This window comes from Narcine bancroftii, chromosome 6, assembly GCF_036971445.1.
Source record: "Narcine bancroftii isolate sNarBan1 chromosome 6, sNarBan1.hap1, whole genome shotgun sequence".
Taxonomy (NCBI): domain Eukaryota; kingdom Metazoa; phylum Chordata; class Chondrichthyes; order Torpediniformes; family Narcinidae; genus Narcine; species Narcine bancroftii.
Genome location: NC_091474.1, coordinates 163639861 through 163662779, shown reverse-complemented (window position 1 = coordinate 163662779; position 22919 = coordinate 163639861). Strand labels below are relative to the sequence as shown.

At 41.8% G+C, this 22919-nt stretch overlaps 1 protein-coding gene across 1 annotated transcript in view; it reads right to left on the bottom strand.

The window, feature by feature from the left end:
- The window catches only part of gareml (GRB2 associated, regulator of MAPK1-like), a 183292-nt gene that overhangs the window by 10224 nt on the left and 150149 nt on the right, over positions 1-22919 (bottom strand). The window contains exon 5 of the mRNA XM_069886562.1: positions 4720-4889. Coding sequence (XP_069742663.1) covers positions 4720-4889 — 170 coding nt within the window. The remainder of the gene's footprint in view (positions 1-4719; positions 4890-22919) is intronic.

Genomic DNA, 22919 nt, shown 5'->3' with positions numbered 1-22919 from the left:
GAACCTTCCTAACTAACTTCTTACATGGGACCTTGTCAAAGGCCATATAGACAACATTGTTACGTGCCCAAAGGACCCCAAAATCCAGCAGCAATAGACATTCAGCAAGACAAGTATTTACTTAAACAAAAGTTGTTTTTAATTATCTTTAAACATGAAAACAGAAAACTTTAACTTATCTCTATACTTAACTAACCCAAATTAACCTCCTCCTAATTCTAAGTACATGTGTATGATGTGTGTAAATTTAAGAAAAGTTCTTTGGTTCACTGTTCAATCTCACTTCTCCTTTTTCCAAATTCTCTGGATGCAGGCAATTCTTATACTGTGCACAGAATTTAACATGTATAAAGTTCACCAGACTTTGGTGCTCGAAAGGGTAATGTTTACTGCTCAGGAAGGTTCTTGTAGGGTTTGCAGAGAGAGATTTGTTGTCCCAGGATTTCCACAACTGAGGTACCACCATTAGTCACCTCAATGTCTCGCTGATGAAACTTGCCCCATCAGGGTTCTCCAGATGATAACCTCTTTCTTTCAGGCTATCACAGAGTTCCTTTCTTTTCCCCTTATTCCAAGAGAAACATCAGACAGATAGCACTTCCAACCATCCACTGCTCTGGAACTTTCTGTTTCCAACTAGCTTTTCCTAGTTTGTTTCAGCCGTGACTGTTCAGTCTCTTTCAGTGTCACAACAAGCTTGTTGAACTTGCCTTCTCTCTCTCTCTCTCTCTTCAACTGCCAGAAAGCCCATGTGACTCTCACTTGAAAAACCCCCACCTTCTTCAGCAAACCACAGTTCTCCTCTCTTGGTCAAGCTGTTGTCTTGACCTTTCTGTGAGCACACTGTAGGTACTTTTAAACAGCCAGTTTGTCTCCTCCAAACAATGGTCTATTCATTTCATGACATCATTTCAATTAGCACCTACTTTGAAATATGCATAGTATTGTTGTTGCAATGTTCTTGAAATAAGATCTGTTTTAAAATGTGTGTATGTATGTAATCTACTAATCTTACCAAATTCCTCCCAATATTTATCCATTACAACATCCACAGCCTTCCCTTCGTCAACCTTCTTCGAAACCTCCTTGAAAAATTTGTTAAACATGATCAATCATGCAGATGTCTATGCTGAAATCATAGTATCAATGTCAAATGAGCAAATAAATGACACATCTGTATTGATGCAATGAACCTCTTATTAGGAAAAGTAACATCCTTTACTTACAAGCATACTATGATGGATTTATCATATTTTATATTGTATATAGATATGTTTTTGAAGGAGATAAATTGTGGAGGTAGTATAGGTCACAAACAAACACAAACACTTCACAAAACAGATCTCATTTAAAACGCCAGAGCTCTGCTCAAGCCAAACAGTCCAGGCTCCAAGTGCCTTTGCAAAAACTTTGAAGAAAGCCTATAAAGACTTCACAAGTAGGTGTTAATTGGATATGCTGTGGAGTAATGGATTATTGTTTTGAAAGCAACGGATGAACGGTCTCAAAAATTTGCTATTCCAAGAAGGTCGTCATTTTGCAAGCAGAGAGAGAGAGAGGGGAGACCAAACAGTCTTTCTCTAAGAGAAAGAGAGAGCGAGAGAGAGAGAAAGAGAGAGAAAGAGAGAACTGGTTTCTGCAGTATGGCAGCCTGGCAGCTTGTTGAAACCCCATTTTGAAGACAGGTTGCAAGTTCTGAGTTCAGCCTGTTGAAAACCCTTGTGGTCCATACAAGAGGAAATGACTGGCTGAAATCTTTCACCTGAAAACAAAAGGAGCTTTGTGGTGACCTGCAGAAGAAGAGATTATCATTTGGAAAACCCTGATGGGGCAAGTTTCTTCGGCGAGACACTTAAGTGGCTAGTCGGAGGGAATCAGTTGTGTGTGTCCAACAAGCAACAAACCCCTCTCTGAAACCAACAAGAACCTTCCTGAGCGGTAACCATTGGGTGAAAATTCATAAATGTTAAATTCTGTGCATAATATAAGAATTGCCTGATACCAATGAACTTGGAGGAGTAAGAAGTGAGATTGGACTGTGAATTAAAGAACTTTTCTGAACTTACACACATTACATACACATGCACTTCGAATTAGAAGGGGGTTAAGTTAATAGTAATAAGTTAAAGTTTGATCCTGTTTTTATGTTTAAAGAAAATTCAAAATGACTTTTGTTTAAGCAACCATTTGTCTTGGTGAATTTCTATAGCTGCTGGGTTTTGGGATCCTGTTTGTTGAATTCAAGCTCATGCTAAATAGTCTTTGCTGTTTCATCATCTCAGGTAAATCCAACTTCCTCAGCTATCTTTAAACCAACAGCTCTTCTAGATGAAAAAATCCAGATGTCCTAGTGCCCTGAATCCAACTGCTCAACATACACTAACTGCTTTTAATCAAATTCCACTTTAATTACACTTGGCCCTTTAAAATACTACAGGCATTTAAATTATATGGTTGAAGGAAACTTTCTGTTTCTAACGTTTTGGGTTCTCCCTTTTCATCGATTTATAGCGATTAGGAGGATCCCCAAAAACATAAATTGGCGTTCAGTGTCAGAGATAATTCAGCCTATAGAACCATGGAACATTACAGCACAGAAACAGGCCCCTTCAGATCTTCGAGTCCTTACCAAACTTTTGTTTTTGCTTCGTCCCACTGACCTGCACCCAGTCCACAGTCCTCCATACCTCTCCCATCCATGTAACTGTCCAAATTCTTCTTAATGTTAAAATTGAGCCTATGTTCACCACTTCATGAACAAACAATGGAAGTGCTGAATTTTTCTAAGAACAGAATTATTATTCACTAACCTCCATTTTACGAGGTTAAAATTAAGATATTATTTCCAAATCTGCTGATAGTGAAAGATAAGCTGGAAATAGTTTCTTGTTTTTACCATCTGAAAGGTTAATTTACTGCTGAGATATTACTTTCTTTGAACATGAGTGGCAGTGATTAGCTGTTCAAAAGAAATGTTAATATGTGATACACTTAAGCACACCCGAGATAAGGTGAAAGAGATATTTCCTAAATTTTCATGTCAAAGTAATAACAGAGCAAACAATCCACATCTTATTCATGCACAAATAGTGCAGGAACTTCAGGTAAGGGGTTGATGAATGCTAATACCCAGAATACCCCGGACAAGTCAAAAGAAAATTTTATTTTGCTGGCTAAATTTATTGAATGGTACGAAGTCACTGTACTTTCATATTAAAAACAGTGAAACTCATCACAGAAAGTCTATGAAAGTTTAAGTTACCTTTTAACAACTTTTTAAACTGCTGATTGTCAACCTTTCTGGCACTGAAAATAAATAATCGCAAGTGCTGAGCCCCATTCTTCCAATTGGAGGTTTTTAACATGTGGCATTCAGCTCTGTTTTATCCTCTGCAGTGAAAATTAACTGTTTAAACAGTGAAATGTAACTACTAAATCTTATTTTTTTTATTGTTGACAGGATAGCAGTACCAAAAATGGACAACAGGAAGTGCACTTGGCAGACAGTAAATACAAGATTTTTTAATAACTGATCAATTGGAGATGAAACAAGGAAGTCTGCAGATGCTGTGATTGTAGTGAATACCAAGCAGGGAAGAAAAGCTGAGAATTTATTGGGAAGGGGTGTAGTTCTGTCAATGCACAGCCGGATAAAATAAGACAGAGGGAAAGGGAAAGGGAAAGAGAAAGAGAGAGGGACAAGGGGTGGGTGGGAGCTGAGGAAAGGAAACAAAGGGATGGGGAGGGGGGAGCCTAATGAAAACTGGAGATCAGAGGGTGTCTAGACTGAAAATGAGGTGGTTTTCCTCCAATTTTGGGGTGGTTTCAGTTTGGCAGTGCATAAGACGATGTCGGCACGGAAATGGGGTGGGGAATTGATGTAAAGGAGGCCACAACAGGAGCACCGGGTATAGTTGATGACCCCTACATATACACATGAAGTGTTGCTTCTCTTGCAAGGGTTATTTGGGACCCCAAATGGTGGTGAGGAAAGAGGTGTGGGCAGGTGTAGCATTTCCTGTGGTCAAAAGGGTAGGTACCAAGGGGTCGATCAGTGGGAAGAGATGAGTGGATGAGGGAGTCATAAAGGGACAGTCCCTGTAGAAGGTGGAAAGGGAAAGATGTGTCTGGTTGCTGGGATCACATCAGTGACAGAAACTGCATGTGGAGGCTGGTGGGGTGGTAAAGTCAAAGGGAATCCTGGCCTTATTGCATCTGGGGATGGAGGGAAAATGTGCAGGAAATAGAAGATATGCGAGTGACAGCTGAGTTGATAGTAGAGGAGAAGAAGCTATGTTTTTTAGAAGAAGGAGAACATCTTGAACGATCTTGCATGGAAGACCTGGTCTTGGGAATAGTTGCAAGGGAGATGGAGGAATTGGGTGAAAGGAATAGAATCCTGACAAGTGATAGGGTGTGGAAAGGTGTAGTCAAGGTAACTTCAGCAGTTGGTGGGCATAGCTGGATCCCATGCAGGGACCGATAGCTACCCTTTAGACTTGGAGAAAGTGGGATGAGTCAAAGAAGAGTTACTGATGGTCGGAAATGTAAAGTGGTGGGGCAGGGAGGGAAGAAAGAGAAAGGAGAATTCATTCCTGACAGATGATGGATTAAATCACATATTTCTTTTAAAAAATACAGACACACAGAATCCCACAAAAATGGCATTCATTCTTTTTAAATATCTGCTATTAACTAACCGAGTTGAAAGCCACTTACATCTCATGAAGACCAGAAGAATAATAAGACAGGTTAGGGCTTGGTGAGTGGGCTTGCTGGAGCTGTGCTTTTGCAAAACGAGGCGGAAGCGGTGGGCTTGGTGTCAGAGCACCTTTAGCCCCCCGTGGAGGAATGGGTGGAGCATTGAGAAGGCGACATTCCTCTTTCACCTGTCAGAAGAAAATCATGACAGTTTTGAGCAGAGTTTTCCTGCTGATTTTTATCACAAGCAAATCAAAACCGTGACATTTTGGAATATTTCACATGATTCTAGACACTATGTACATCAACTGAGTAACCATCATACTTGAATGAGTTCTACTGCTGTTCCCCATTGTAATATTAGCAGAAACCTGTAGCTTCCACATAATATATTAAACAAATACTATTAATGAGCAATCATTTTCAAAACTAATTTGTGGATGTGGTCAGTTTGTGCTCCAAATTCTAATTCAGACCAGAAATTCCCAAACTTTAAAATATTCAGATCCACGGTGAGGCAGAATTGGAAATAAATCTGTTCATTAATGTGGTTAGGAAGTGCAATAAATGTCAGTCTCAATTCATAAATAAATGGATACAAAAAAGCTATGTCACAAGCCACCAGGTATGGTCCAGTATCATCTGGATTATGATTGAAGAATTAATTGTGGTCCTCAAGTTAGAGTCAGAATTGTGCAGCATGGAAACAAGCCCTTCAGTCTGAACGGCCCATGAAGGCCAAGTTGTCTACCCTAACTTGTCCTTTTCCCCTGTGTTTGGCCCATATTCTTTTAACCCTTTCCTATCCGTATACTGCATTTGCCCAAATATCTTTTGAACCCACCTCTCCTAATTCCCCTGGCACCTTGTCCTATCTATCTATCTACCTCTCTCTGTACAAAAAGATCCCCCTCAGGTCTTTTTGCCTTCTCACCTTAAACTATGCCCTCTAATTCAAAACTCTCCTTCCCGGGAAAAAGAGTACGACTATTGAACATGATAGCACAGAAACAGGCACTTTGGCCCATCTAGACTATGTTGAACTATGATTCTGCTGTGCTAATGAACTGCACCCAGACCATAATCTCCATACCCCTCATATCCATGTGCTTGTGTAAACATTATTAAATGTCAAAAATGAGCCCGAATTTACCACTACAGCTGGCAGTTCAATCAACACTCTCGCCGCTCTGCTTGAAGAAGTTCTCCTTAATATTCCCTTTAAATAATTCACATTTCACCCTTAACCTATGCCCTCTAGTTCTTGTCTCACAACCTCGCTGGAAAAAGCCAGCTGGCATTTACTCTCTACCCCTCACAATTGCGCATTCCTCTATCAAATAAAAAAAAGTCCTAGTCTGTTTAACAATTACCTACAACCCTGTTACATTTTATGGAGCACCCGGAGGAAACTCACAAAGACACAGGGAGAACATATAAACTCTTTACAGAGAGCGACGGATTCGAACACAGGTCGCTGGCATTGAAATAGCATTGCACTAACCGCTATGCTAACCATACTGCCCTAGATCTTATAAACCTCTGTGAGGTCAGCCCTCAGACATTGATGCTGAAGTCCCAGCCTGTCCTGTCTCTCATAACTCAAGCCCTCCAGTTTCAGCAATTCTTTCTGCACCCTTTCCAGCTTAATGACATGGCCCCCATAAATGGACAACAAGAACTGCACACAATACTCCACCGTGGTGTCAATCTCCAAGCTTGCTTTTTAAGTTCAGTGATGATAGAAAAAAATAGAAATAATTGACAGGCCATGTAAATAAGCTCTAACACAGCTTTAATAGAATGTGAACCAAATAAGGAAAAGGTTTTAGCATTCTCAGTGCTAAAGCCCAATAGCAGAACATGGTTATTGCAAGTAATGTATTCCACGTTTATTTGTCTTCCAATTCCTTACTGCACTTTTAGTTTGCATTGAGGGCCTGCTATTCACACCAACTCTTTGTAATCTCTACATAACTGCAACCTGTTTGAACCTCATGTATATAAACTGGGCTATAGTACAGGCTGAGTCAAATGTTGGGTCAGCTTGAGCCATGTACCAGAGACCGTTCCCTGATATTGGAGGGGTTCCATGCAAATTTATTTGAATATCAAACTTCAAGCAGGTTAAAAGATGAGATTTCAGAATAATATCTTTATTTCTTGATTCAGTCAATTTTTTTTTACATTAAGAAGCTATTTCTGCAGTTTGGTTGTGTGAGTCGAGGCGCAAGGGGCATAAAATAGAGCCAAGGTTTTCAGGAGTAAAGATAAAACAATATTTCTAGGTGTCAATATTGTGAGTTTTAACTCTTCTCTTCAAATAGCAGTTGGTGACAAGTCAACCATATAGTTCTAATCAGAAATCAATACACTTTATTAACTAAAGATATAAGATTTGTGAAGCAAGACCAGGCCACTAATTAGTTCACCATATTCACTTTATGTCAAAGAAAATCGAGTCAGACCCAGAGACTAAAATGACTTGCCCTGTTCCCATGTTCCTCAACCAATAAACCTCAGAGAATACTTATGCATGACTGAAATTTTTCCTTAATTCCTTCCCCCTTACTGATTACACCAATGTTCTTGTATCGAGTAAAACACAAGAAGTTGCCTTCTCTGCAGTGTGAAGCAGACAGGATTTTTTTTTTTTTGCAAGGTTTCTGCACATCAGCTTTTGAATAATGTACCAAAATGCATTTTATAAATCATATCACAAACTTACAACGGGTGACCACCAGATGTTCACCATATTCACTTTATGTCAAGATATGATTTGACCAACCAATGTCATACAGCACACATTCAATGCTTACAACATGCTATGTTGAATAACAATCTGGGAAATAATAACTTGATGTCATCTGCACAAAATATTTTTAGAGTTTCCTGGAGAAATGCATTCACAATCAGAAACATCTTCTTTGTTGCTGTAAGAGGGCATCGATGGAATCCCAATTTCAACGTCTGTACATTATTTTTACACAACAAATTGTTTACATTTCTTTATTACATCCTAACATTTGGAGTGATTAAGAAATGTAAGAAAGCTTAAAAGATTATGGACGAATCTCCAGAGAGGATAGAATTATAATTCTGTTTTGTTGTTGGCATTAAAAATATGCAAGAGAGAGATATAAATTATTTAATTTGACAAGAAAGTGAAAGCAATTTGTCAGTGGAGAATGACAGTCTTACATTACAGGAAGAAGCAGCTGTAAATCACGCTTGCCAGAGGAAATACTGTGCATTTTACCAAAACCCAACTCTTGCATAATTGAAACAGTTGCATCACTGTCTGTTCGACTTTCTATAAATGTCTTTCTCCTGAATAGTATATGACTATATAAACATTTGACATGCTTCCAAACACAAGCCAATCGATTTATGTGGATTACACTATTTCATATTTAATTTTAGAACAAGTCTACCTCCACCAGTTAGTTGAAAAGTCTAGGCAAACAAACGCACAGAAAGCAACTGCCTTCATCTATCTGTGGTTTACTGACAGATGCAAGCAAAGAACAAATCTCATGTCTTATTAAATAGGCCTAGATTCCTAATTAGGCTATTGGATTTGGAACATAAATAAGAATAATCAGCCCACTGATGTTCTGCAAAAATAATATCCTATCAAGATGGAGATGTATAGCAAAGACTTAATTAGCAGCTTGCTGTAAATGGGCAGCCATGGAATGACAACTGGAAAGTTCATTTAAAGACTAAAGACAACACAGGCTTGCTTCCTAAATGCAATGAGGTGCAATAGGTCTGTGAAAGCAAATAGTCACAAGAGGAACCAATAGCCAGCCTGTTGACTATAAATGACCTTTGATTGCCAGAATCAATGGAATACTTTGTTAGGATTGAATATTGACCATGGGAAGGGATCCCTTTTTGGATTGTTTAAAAACTAATAACAAAATCTTTGAATATTAGTCAACAAAATGCTCCATCCGATCGTATACCTTTAGAAATGAATGATAAAATTCACTTGTAATTACAATAATCACTGCATGAGTTGAGGTACAAGCTGGTTACAGACTTCTGGAAGAGGGACTCCCTGGTTTACATCAAAGGTGGAGACAAAAGACAGGTTTAAAATGCTAACAGTAAACATCTCCAGTGACCTGTCCTGGTCCATCCTTGTCAATAGCCAAGAAAGTGCACCAACTCCACTTCTGGCAATTTATCATATCACTTGCATCTCTTAACAACTTCCACAGATGCACCATTGAAAGCATCCTGTCAGGATCCATCACTGTGTGGTATGGGAAATGGTCCACCCAAGACCACGAGAAGCTCCAGAGGGTTGTGAATGCAGCTCAGGCCATCATATATACTCTCTGCAAATCCATCTGTACTGCCCATCGCCTTGGAAAAGCAACCAACATATTAAAACAAAAAATCCATCTCATCTGGCCACACTCTTCACCCCCCTCCTGTTGGGAAGATGATTCAAAAGCATGAGATCACGTACCACCAGATTCAAGAGAGATTTTCTCTTGCTGTTATCAGACTCCTGAATGAACGTCACAAAAGTAAACTCATGTCGCTTTTGTTCTGTACCATCTATCTCTGGAACTCTGCACCTCTGTACTGTGTCTTAATTTAAATTTGATTTTTTTTATTTTAGAAATACAGCACAGTAATGGGCCCTTCCAGCCCACAAGCCATGATGCCTAATTACACCCAATAGACCTATAACCCTGGTACATTTTTTTGAAGGGTGGGAGGAAACCAGAGCACTTGGAGGAAACTCGCATCAACATGAGGACAAAGTATAAACTCCTTACAGACAGCACTGGATTCAAACCCAAGTCACTGCTGCTGTCATAGCAGTGCACTAACCACTATGCTAACTATACCATCCATTTGTTGGACTATGTACGAGATGTCCAGCTGGACTGCCACATAACAAACTTTGTCACTAGATCGTGCTATTTATGACACAAAACTTGAACTTCCTTGCATCTGCTTAAATAAACCAGTGAACAAATGAACTGGAGCCTCATTTGATTACTGTTAGATGCGGACGGTGACAGAACACCCTGAGAAACAGTCTAATTTGCTAAGCTTAAAGTTTTTGGTAAATGAAGTAAGATTGACCAAAATTTTCCACACAAAAGATCCATGAATATTGAATTAAATGGTATTTACTCTGAACGATTTAAAATGGGCAAAAATAACTGCAAAGGAGAAAAACTAGCATTATCATGGTGAGTAAAGATCTAAGGCAGACCATTTCCCTATGTTCTAAACTGTTTACACAATGGTGCCTGGTTTCTTATTAAAAAACCTTTGAAGATAAGTGAGTCAGCGTCTGGTGTCGTGTGAGAGGAGGAGGAGGAGCCAGGAGACGCCATAAATAGCTGGACTTACCGGGGCTCGGTCTTAGGAAGGTCGGACTCGGGAGTCAGAGGAGGCAGTGAGTCAGCGTCTGGTGTTGTGTGAGAGGAGTTAATTGGTAAGGGCTAATAAAAGGAGAAGAAAGGGAGGGAGCGGCCAGCGAGGAGCGGCGCAGTGAGTGAGTGGCCCAGTGAAGGAGTGGGGACTTGGGACTTTGGCTCGAGGGACTTCAGCGAGAAGGAGCTGAGAAGGAGCTCCTTGTGTGGAAAGGTATCTTTGAAACAACATATTTATAGTAAGAAAGGAGGAAATGGAGTCAGTTGGGGTAGTTAAGTGCTCCAGTTGTGGGATGTGGGAAGTCGGAGACAGCACATGCTGTCAAGTGTGTTTTCAGGGCTACACGATTGGCTATCTTTGGCTACATGGTGGCGAATGGCGTCATTGGCCTTGACCCTGATAGGATGCGCCCCCTGTTAGAGCTTCCCCTTCCCGGGACCACAAAGGCTTTGAGGAGATGCCTGAGGTTTTTCTCAATATGCTGACCAAGGTTCGTCCCCTCTTAAAGGCCACCACTTTCCCCCTTTCGGCTGAACCCCAGATGGTTTTTCATTACCTCCATAGTTACATTGCGAAAGCCGCCCATGCATGTGGTGGACAAGAATGTATCTTTCCAAGTGGAATGTGATGCTTCAGACGTAGCCCTGGCCACTACCCTCAACCAGGCGGGAAGGCCAGTTGCCTTTTTCTCACGCACTCTTCAAGGCCACGAGCTCCAAAACTCGTCTGTGGAAAAGGAGGCTCAGGCCATTGAAGAACCTATAAGACACTGGAGGCACTATAGAAGATTTACACTCCTCATGGACCAGCGCTCTGTCGCATTCATGTTCAGCAATGCCAAGAGGGGAAAAATCAAGAATGACAAAATTGATAGGTGGAGGATTGAACTCTCCATCTACAGTTTTGACATCACCTACCAGCCAGGCGCACTTAACAACCCTCCAGATGCCTTGTCCAGGGGATGCTGTGCCTCCACGCAAACCTGTCAACTGCGGGCCATACACAATGAGCTCTGCCATTCAGGGTTCACTCGCATGACTCATTTTGTCAAGTCCTACAATCTGCCCTACTCAATAGAAGACGTCAGGGAAATGACCAGGTCATGCCAGGTCTGTGCTGAGTGCAAGCCGCACTTTTATCGCCCCATGAAAGCACACCTGATTAAATCATCCAAGCCCTTCGAACAGCTCAGTGTCAGTTTTAAGGGACTTCTCTCCTCCACAAACGGGAACTTCTACTTTTTCTTGGTCATCAAATAGTACTCCTGCTTCCCGTTCACCATCCCGTGCCCAGACACATACGCCTCATCTGTTATGAAGGCCCGAGACTCCATTTTCACCCTATTTGGGTATCTCGGCTATATTCATAGCGACCGGGGCTCACCCTTCATGAGCGACAAACTGCGTCGGTACCTGCTGGTGAGGTGCATTGCATCCAGCAGGACTACCAGTTACAAACCCCGGGGGAAAGGGAAGGTTGAAAAAGACAGTGCCACAATCTGGAAGGCTATCAAACTTGCCCTGAAGCCAAGAGGCCTTCTAGACTTACGCTGGCAGGATGTCCTCCACATTGTGATCCATTCAATCTACTCTGCACTGCGACCAATGCTACTCCTCATGAGCTCATGTTTACATTCGACAGAAGGTCGACATTAAGGACTACACTCCCAGCCTGGTTCACTTGTCCTGATCTGGTCCTTCTCAAGAAGTATGTGAGGAGAAGCAAGACCGACCCCCTCGTGGAAAGGGTGAAACTGCTCTACGTTAATCTCATGTATGCCTACTTGGAGTACCAAGATGGCAGGGAGGACACCGTCTCCATTAGGGACCTGGCACCCGCTGGAACCAGGGATCTGTTGCCTCAGGTGCCCCACGAGCTACCGAGCTCTTTCTCCTCACCCCCACTCAGGGCCTCAGGGGACCCAGTTCAGGAGGAGAGTGAACCCCCATCTATTGTCGAGCCAGAGACCCAGTCCACTACCCTTCCATCACAGGTGGACCAGGAACTCAAGGAGCCCAAGGCTCCCAGGTGCTAAGGCGCTCTACCAGGATCTCCAGACTCCCAGGTCGCCTGAATCTGTAAATAGTATCTTTACTACATAAAGAACACGGAGTGAGTTGCTGAGTTTTTGTGTAAATGACCATACATTTGATGCAGGACTTGTGAACCCACCAAACTCAGTAAAAGATTTGAGGCTACAATGAGGAAAGCCAAAATTAAGTTCCTTTGTAAAAATTATTTCTGATTGCTATATATCAGAAATTTTTGAATTTTTTTCTAACCGTTTTAATTGTACTCGATATTTTTTCAGACTTCAATTGCCATGCCAAAACTTTATGTGCCATTTCCCCTAACTCATAATATTTTTGTTTAGATCTTTGCAACAAACGTTCAACTCTATAAGTTTGTAATATATTATATTTCAGTTTCATAGAATCTAATTTTTTTCTCTTTGTCTAATGGACTCTTCTGCAACCCTTTTTCCAAAATATTTATACCTTTCTCAAAGTTAAGCTAAATATTGCTTTTTAAGTTTAACTGTCAAACGAATAAAAATCAATTCTGGAATAAGTATCAAACTGAGCGGAATAAAATGAATAATCTCTCTCTTTCGTGATTAATTTCCTCCATATATCAATTAAATTGAATTTTTTGATCAAGAATAATAATTTTTTTAGCCATCTTAGTTCTGGGCATCACCTTACCAGATTTATCAACTAAAGGATCCAAACAACAATGAAAGTCACCCCCTATCATAATATGATCATAAGAATTTGATAAATTAAGTAAAACATCCTGAAAAAACATCTCATCGTCCACATTTGGTGCATAAATATTCACCAAAGTCCAAGACTCACAATAAATTTTACAATTAATGAATGACTCATATAACTGATTCAAAAATAAATATTTATGAACTAAAATTGCCACCCCCCTAGCTTTAGAATTAAAAGAAGAATAAAAAACTTGACCCACCCAGTCTCTTTTTAACTTTTGATGTTCAATTACAGTTAAATGAGTTTCTTGCAAAAATGCACTATCAATTTTAAGTTAACACCCTCTTATATTTGATTGGGTTATTAAATTTTAAATTAGCCATCTAGTTTGTGGCGATTTTAATCTGTGCAGCAAGGTCTCCATCCACATAAAAATTAATAACTAACTCTCCTCAATGAATAAAAGAGAAAAGAAACAAAAACAATATATATAAAAAAACCCTTCCCCCCTCCCCCTTTAAGTACTAAAGTACTACTCCCCTTTAAACATGGGGAGCGGTCTAAGCCACTAAGTGAGCAATGGTGTCAGTTGAGCTACATTGAGGTTCTGCATCTTCCCGATCAGAAATAACAAAGAAAATACATAAACCATAACTTCTATATAAGGTATGATAAGCTTCTTCCAAGCCATTATCACTTGTTCATCATCGATTAAGATCTCTTTATAATCATTTGATTCCTTTTTTTGCATCTCTTCAATCGATCTTTCTGCACCTTTTTCTCCTTCTGAACCACATTACCCCTTCTTCTTAGTAACTCCATTCGATTTTTGCGCTGGAGAAAATGAGGACCGACCTTTTTTAAGATCAGGCAAAGAATTGGCAAAGGTCAAGACATCTCCATCATCCTCAAAAAAATTGAGATTCATATTCCCCATAAAAACCTTTTAAAACAGCAGGGAATATAAAAGAAAATTTATAACCCTTCTGCCAGAGGATTGTTTCGCCAAATTACCATGAATATGCATGTATAATGCGACCCCCCCCCATTTTTGAGGGGAAAAAGGGAGAAAAATTTTACCCCCATGTATAATACGACCCCCCCTCCCCCACCCAATTCGCGCTGTGGTCTCTCTCCTCCTCACCTGCCCGATTTGCGCTGGCGTTTCTCTTCCCCCTCGTCCGCCCGATTTGCGGTGTCTCTCTCCCCCCCCTTGCCTGCCCGATTTTGCGCTGCCGTATCTCTCCCCCCTCACCCGCCAGATTCACGCTGGCATCTCTCTTCCCCCTTGCCTGACCGATTCGCACTGCCGTCTCTCTCCCCCCTCGACTGCTCGATTTGCTCTGTCATCTCTCTTCCCCTGCCCACCCAATTTGCGCTGCTGTAAATATGCGTGTAATTAATGTGACCCCCCTACTTTGAGCTCAAATTTTGGTACAAAATTTTTTGCATTATACACACATATTTACGGTAAATTCTTTACGTGTTTTAATAATGTTATGGCTAAGATCCACAGTTAAAAAAAAACTCTTCTGTTCTGGACCATCAATGGTTCTCCATGTTGCTTTGCATTTTGAACTGCCAATTTTAAAATTAGTTCCCTATCCTGACCATAAGCACCTAATCAAAACAGATTGAGGTGGTTGACCAGGCAAAGGTCTCCTTCTAAGTGCTCTATGGGCTCTGTCCAATTCCAGTCCATTTGGCAACATTTCCGGTCCCAAGATATCAGGTATTCATTTCTGAAAAAATTTAACTGGTTCAGAGCCTTCAAAATCTTCTGGTAAACCCACTATCTTCACATTATTCCTCCGGCTCTGATTCTCCAATGAATCAATTTTCTTCAGTCAATCACTCTTCTAAATCCTTCATCCCGTAAAAGAATCATCAAAAGTATTCAACTTTTGTTGACACTGATCAATATCACAGACACAATCCTCCATCTTATCTTCCATCTTCTTAAACTTCTCTTTTACTTTATCCACAACTTTTGCATATTTTGCAACATCAGCTTTAACAGTTGAAATATCTTCCATCACATTTGAAAGCTTATTATTAACAGATGTAAACCCCAAAGAAATCTGCAGTGACATTGCTTGAAATTATAGCTCAGAATAGTCTTTTTATTTAGCCTACCCTGAGCTTTAACAGGTTTCCCTTGTATTTCTTCCTGTTCACTAAATTGTAATTCTTCTTCTGAACTGGATTCTTGGAATTCTTCCACTGCTCCTGCTCCCATTTCCTCTGTCTCCACCACCGTTACTTTTTTTACTTCCCCACCCCCCTCAGGTTTTGGACCAACCTTCTACCGATCCCGACTCACTGGACTGGCAAGCACCAACTCTGCCCCCCCCACCCCCAAACCAGGAGCAAAATACCCAGAATAGTGCACATGCATGAAGACTCTTCTGTTTCTACAGAAGAGCATCGCTTCCCATCAGTACCATCTTGTCCAGGGCTCCGCAGCCCAAGCGCCGACGTTATCCTCAGAGTAGCCGGCTGTCATCGCTGGGAGCAAGGAGGAACATTACCCAAGTCACCTGGATCCAGCTCTGAGGTTGGCCTCTTCTTCCAAGCTCACCGATTGCTTCAAAATAGTTTGAGCTCTCGTTTTTTTTCTCATTCTTATTTTTCAACTATTCCAATAATGCACTGCTAAAGTTCATATATTTTAAAGGGCATTTATAAACAGATTTTTGTCAGGAGAGATGACCACCCATGTATCTCTCCTACAGCATCATGACCCCCCCCCCCCCCACCACCATCATCATGTAGTGCCTGATAAATACAATAAGTTCATCAATTTGTGACCAAGTTTGCTCTGTATTAATCCAACTGGCATAAATAAAATTCTGAATGATGTGAAACTGGTTTTTAAAGCATCCGCTCACAGCTGTTCTAATCATAAACTGCCTCTATGAATGAGCATTCAGCGTAACCTCCTCAGGGCCACCACTCATTATTAATTCCTTCTCTCATTGTTTTGGTAATTCCACAAGGGATCTGCCTCTGTTATCCCAATTATGACAAAAAGGCTCTGCATCCAAATTGTTATCCTGCTTCTTCTCCTTTCCGGCCAACTTTATAAACTATTCTTGTATTTCCTTTTCTTTTCACAACTTTCACCTATTTTTCCCCTTTTAGTCTTGGGATTTGAGATCCAACAATTCACTTAATAGAGAGTTTTATATTGGCAGAAAACCAAAGGTCATTACCAACATACACAGTTGGTGGCTGATTTTTTTTTTGTGGATCTTCAATAATATGTTTCATGAGAAATCCATGGTCCAACATAAACTTGGTTCAGAGGTCAATCCACAGGATCATTCGGGTGGCAGAGAGTATCACTGGAGTTTCCCACCCCACAATAAACTTGATTTGACTTGATTTCACTGGAATTTCCACACATCTTCCAAAGTTAGAGTGGATGATCAGCAAAAATAATGGACAGAAAAATATCAAACATTAATTGTCAATACAGCAAAGTTCTGTGAATCTGGCATACCCAGTACTTTCCAGCCTTGCAGACTTTCCCCACCAGAAAACGGATGATTTTTAATATTCCATCAGACTTTTAATACAACCTTTTTTTTAAAAAAGGTTACAGAATAGAATGATACATTTATCATTCCAATGAGCATTCCTGCAGCATCGGAATCAAGTTTTGTGAGATGCAAAATCCATTGAGCTTCTGGACACTATTGTCCCAGTGAGTCAGAACAGAGTATGGGAATCGGGGTCCCATTGAGTAGGACGGGACCTTGACAAACATGATCTGGTGACCAAAGTTCAAACCATTGGCTCTTCAAATACTTTGTCAAGTTTATTGTCACTCGATTGTACAAGAACAACTTGACAAAACAGTGTTCTCCATTCCTTGGTGCAAAACACACAACCAGACATAATACAGACAAACAATACATATGCAGGACAAGTATTTCATCTATACAAATAAATAAATATTGTTCTGTGCACCTGAGAGTCTCGGATGGTTAGTGTGAGCAGTTCCATTGTTCGTTCAGCATTCTCACTGCCTTTGGGAAGAAGCTGTTCCTCAGCCTGGTGGTGCCGGCTCTGATACTCCTATATCTCTTTCCCAACAGGAGCAAGTGAAAGATGCTGTGTGCAGGGGATCCTCAATGATTTTGTGCACCTTCTTCAGACAACGATCCCAGTATATCATATTGATGCGATGGAGTTAAGTGAATTCCATCGAACTTGGTGCTCGCCATTCTCTCAACTACAGAGTTGCTGATGTGTAGTAGAGGGTGGTCATTCCTAGTCCTGCTTAAGTCCATGATCATCTCCTTTGTCTTGTCCACATTGAGAATCAGGTTGTACCCTTGCACCATTTTACAAGATTTTCCACCTCTTCTCTGTAGTGTAACTCATACCTAATGACTCCCAATGAGTAGGATAAGACCTTGACAAACATGACCAGGTGAACAAAGTTCAAACCATCAGATCTTCAGAATAATTGGACAGTGGATTATCGGAATTCTACTGTATACCACAAAATCTGTTTGCACACAGAATCAAAGGACTGGTATCAGGCTGGAGACTGGCTCAAGACTGACTGAAGGAGGTACCAGATATCAGAATTGGGTGTTCGGGTTTCCTAATTGTGTCAGGTGTTTGGATCTGGAGCTCAGGTTGCCAATGGTTTGAACTGAAGACTGGGTGGCTACAGAGGCAGCAGGAGTGCTGGAGGAGAATCCACGGACACCCATCAATTCTGGGGGGACTCTGTTTTGCTTTTCCTTCTCTGACTGCAAGAGACGCCAGGCAATTTCTGTTGACGCCGAATATATTTGCCTTACAGCAGACTAAAGCCAACTTTGTGCAATATTATATACCCATTTTATTGCATGATACTAAAGGAACCTTGAAAAATGTTGAAATGCAATACACAAAAGTGCTGGACAAACTCAGCAGGTCACACTGCATCCACAGGTCACACAGCATCCATAGGAAGTAAAAAGCAGTCAATGTTTCGGGCCTGAGCCCTGCCATTTTTGTATGATGTTTTGTCTTTTGTACTAGATGGTAGCAGCTGCCGATTTTATTATTCATTAGAAAAAAATGTGAAGACTACCTAGTGGAAAGTGATATGAAGTTTCAGAGAGCAGGGTGGAGAATAGGAATGCTAATTATTAGGTTGGGTATACTCCAAGATTCGGAGCCGAACAGGAGTGTGGGTATGACAACGGCTCTGTATACGCTTATCTTTGTGAGGTTTTTCAGTTGGTTGTTTTTCCAGACTCTTTTGTGTAGTCTTCCAAAGGCGCTATTTGCCTTGGCGAGTCTGTTGTCTATCTCATTGTCGATCCTTGCATCTGATGAAATGGTGCAGCCGAGATAGGTAAACTGGTTGACCGTTTTGAGTTTTGTGTGCCCGATGGAGATGTGGGGGGGCTGGTAGTCATGGTGGGGAGCTGGCTGATGGAGGACCTCAGTTTTCTTCAGGCTGACTTCCAGGCCAAACATTGGGTCCTCTACCGGCACCACCTACGGCTCCTAGAACGCTTCCACCAGCGTTGTCTCCGCTCCATCCTCAACATCTATTGGAGCGCTCACACCCCTAACGTCGAGGTACTCGAGATGGCAGAGGTCGACAGCATCGAGTCCACGCTGCTGAAGATCCAGCTGCGCTGGATGGGTCACGTCTCCAGAATGGAGGACCATCGCCTTCCCAAGATCGTATTATATGGCGAGCTCTCCACTGGCCACCGTGACAGAGGTGCACCAAAGAAAAGGTACAAGGACTGCCTAAAGAAATCTCTTGGTGCCTGCCACATTGACCACCGCCAGTGGGCTGATAACGCCTCAAACCGTGCATCTTGGCGCCTCACAGTTTGGCGGGCAGCAGCCTCCTTTGAAGAAGACCGCAGAGCCTACCTCACTGACAAAAGGCAAAGGAGGAAAAACCCAACACCCAACCCCAACCAACCAATTTTCCCTTGCAACCGCTGCAATCGTGTCTGCCTGTCCCGCATCGGACTGGTCAGCCACAAACGAGCCTGCAGCTGACGTGGACTTTTTACCCCCTCCATAAATCTTCGTCCGCGAAGCCAAGCCAAAGAAGAAGATACTCCAAGAGGTTTCTCAAATGATCTCAAATTCTATCAACCCGATGCCCATCCCATTTACCCCACTGTACTTCTACAATTTTCACTATTGTAGACCTTAACTCATTCTTATTGTGAACAATGCAAGGCAATCAGTGAATGAAAGAGCCTTAGAACGTAAGTGGACAAAGTGAAAGATGAAGGGTGAGGGTTGGCAGAAGAAACAGCCAAAAGAGTGGCTGAAGTCATCATTCAAATTAATGGGCCTCAAAGTGCACAAGGAAGTGATAACAATCCCCAAGACCACAACGGGGAGCCATGCCTTCAGAATGGTGAGGCAGGACCACAGACCTATTCCTCCAATCTTTGCTCACGCCAAATGTTACTCCTAAAAGCAGCATATGGTCAATTAATTCATGCCGTATACCTAAATGTACACATAAAAGTGCTGAAGAAACTCAGCATGTTCCAGACCAAGAGCACAGACACAAAACATTGATTGCTTTTTACTTCCGATGGATGCTGTGTGACCTGCAGTGATTCCCCAGCACATTTATGTATTGTACCTGATCCCAGCTTCTGCAAATTTTTTTCATTAACTTCCCAAAGTTCATGCAGCTTGACAACAGCAACTTGACAGAATGACAGAACATATAACAATACAGCACAGCACAGGCCTTTTGGCCCTCGATGTTGTGCTGACCCATATATTCCTTCCGTTTAAAAAAAAATGAAACCCTCTTTACCCCATACCTCAAAACCCTCTATTTCACTTCCATCTATTCGTCTGTCTAAGAGTATCTTAAATGCTCCCAATGTTTCAGCTTCCACCATCATCCTCGGCAAGGCATTCAAGGCTCCCCCAACTCTCTGTGTAAAAAATAATTACCCCTAAAGTGTCCCCTAAACTTCCTTCCTTAACTTTGTACATATGTCCTCTGATGTTTGCTGATCCTGCCCTGGGACACAGTTGCTAGCTGTCAAAATCTTTTTTTCATATTTTATTTTTGATATCCAAAGACTCACACAAATCCAAACAAACAATCTGTCAACAATGGTATATAACATTCAGAGTCTGTTTTTCTTCCCCCACCCCCCACCACCTCCTCTCCCACCCCCCACTCCTATGCCCTTATATCACAAGAAAAAGATTATACAAATTAAACAAAAACAATTATTGGTAAAATCACAGACCCTTAAAGGAACTTAAGAAAAACTCTAAGCAGCCTGAAATAAAAAAGAAAAGGAACAAAATACAAGAGCACATCATCTGCACCACAATCCACTTCATTGATCTCAATCATTTCACTATTTGCACAGATAATTGCCTTTCTTTTATTCAGAAGGGGTATAATTATATCTGCGTACCAATGTGTTGTAGATAGGATTGCCACACCCTCACGAATGTGCCATATTTCCTCCTTAAATTGTATATGATTTTCTCCAGGGGAATGCAATTCTGCATTTCCATATTCCATTGTGTAATGTATAGATGGGAGTCGGACTTCCACCTGACCACTATACGTATCCTGGCTACTGCCAAGGTGACCACAAATTGAATTTGGTACTGGGACAGTTTAAAACACACGTCCATAATGTTTCCCAGAAGATACAATTCCGGATCCTGCAGAAAATCCACCTTTGTAATTTTTTTCAGAATGTCCCCCAGGTCCACCCAGAAGGTTCTCACCTTTGTTCACAGCCAGATTGAATGCATAAACATTCCAGTCTCCACACCACACCTAGAACACATTTCAGAGATTTTTGGTTTGAATTCATGTAATTTTTGTGGTGTGAGGTACAGTTGATGCAGGAAATGATACTGCACCAACCTTTACCTGGCATTAATAACTGCTGTCATGCTGTCCTGACACAGGTCTGACCAGCACCGCTCATGGATTGTTGTGCCCAGTCCAACTCCTACCTTTCCCTTGACCTGTGTAAGCCCAGCTTCGGGCCCTCAATTTGGAATAGGAGATACATAATAGAGATAAACATACACATTTTCCCCTTTCAAATTGGAATCTCCATGTCACTACACATGGGCATGGCCAGAGACAGTCCCAAATCATCCCTTAAGAAAGATCTTAGCTGAAAATAACATAAAAAAGTTTTATCTGACAAATCATACTTATTCCTCAGTTGTTTGAATGACATGAGCTTCCCCACTCATAACAAATCTTGATACACCTGATCCCCTTCCAGCACCAGGTGTGCCTCTCATAATGTTGTAGACCTCTATCAAGTCTTCTCTTATCCTTCTACACTCCAACAAGAAAAGTCCCAGCTGGGCTAACCTTGCCTCATAAGACTTGTTTCCCAATCCAGGCAACATCTTGATAAATCTCCTCTGCAACCTCCATATCCTTCCTATAATGAGATGACCAGAACTGAACACAATACTCTAAGTGTGGTCTTACCAGAGATTTGTAGAGTTGCAACATGACCTCTCTATGGCTGAATTCAATCCCCCCCTATTAATGAAGCACAGCGTCCCATAGGCCTGCTTAACTATCCTATCATCCTGTGCGGTGACCTTGAGGGATGTATGGGTTTGAACCCCAAGGTCTTTCTGTTCATCCACGCTCTTAAGTAACCAACCATTAACCCTGTTCTCAGCCTTCTGGCTTGCCCTTCCAAAATGCATCACCTCACACTTATCTGGATTGAATTCCATCTGCCACTTTTCTGCCCAACTCTGCATCCTGTCTGTATTTTCTTGTAAACTTCTACAACCTTCAGCTCCATCCATGACTTCTCCAACCTTCATGTCATCTGCAAACTTACTGACCATCCTTCCGCCTCTGCAACCAGGTCATTTACAAAAATCACAAAGAGCAGGGGTCTCAGAACAGATCTAGTCACTGACCTCCTGGCAGAATACTTACCTCCACTACTACTCTCTGCTTTCTTCATACAAGCCAATTTTTTATCCGCACAGCCAAGGATCCACTGATCCCAAGTCTCATGACTTTCTGGATGAGTCTCTCATGGGGGACGTTGTCAAATGCCTTGATAAAATCCATGCAGACCCCATCTACCACCTTACCCTCATCAATTCCTTTTGTTACCTCCTCAAAAAGCTCAATTAGACTTGAGGCACTGCCTTCCCTTCACAAAGCCATGCTGATTATCCTTGAGTATTTTAAAATAAGCATCAATGGATTGAAATACTTGAAAGAATCAGCAAATAAAATTTCTTGGAAATCTAAATCAGATGTCAGTCACATAAAAGTTGGTCTTCCCTTGGTTGCAGCAAATTACCTCAAATGGATAAGAGCATTTCAAGAGAAGACATTCATGCTGCCTTGAATGTAGCCCCTAGATCTCATCCTCAGGAGATGCCTTCAGACAGCACCTTTATTCACACAATGCATTCAGAACTCTGTTAGAATATGAAAAACGAGTTTCGCATTGTAAGATGTGGAGAGATGTGGGGAGATGGGGGGAGGTGGGGAGAGGTGGGGAGAGGTGGGGAGAGGTGGGGAGAGGTGGGGAGAGGTGGGGAGAGGTGGGGAGAGGTGGGGAGAGGTGGGGAGAGGTGGGGAGAGGTGGGGAGAGGTGGGGAGAGGTGGGGAGAGGTGGGGAGAGGTGGGGAGATGTGGGGAGATGGGAAGAGATGTGGGGAGTTGTGGAGAAATGGGAAGAGATGTGGAGAGATGGGGAGAGGTGGGGAGATGTGGGGAGATGGGAGGAGATGTGGGGAGATGTGGGGAGATGTGGGGAGTTGTGGGGAGTTGTGGGGAGTTGTGGGGAGTTGTGGGGAGTTGTGGGGAGTTGTGGGGAGTTGTGGGGAGCTGTGGGGAGTTGTGGGGAGTTGTGGGGAGTTGTGGAGAGATGCATGCTGAGACTGCTCCAAATTCTGACACTGACAAATTACATGGTGGGTTCAAGGCTCTGTGAACAAGTCAGTGAAGGATATAATTTTCTCAGTTGGAACCATCAACAATCATGTCAAACAAAGTACCGTTCATTTAGCTTTCACAACCTTGAAAATCCAGTGGCCAATCAGATAAATATTTTG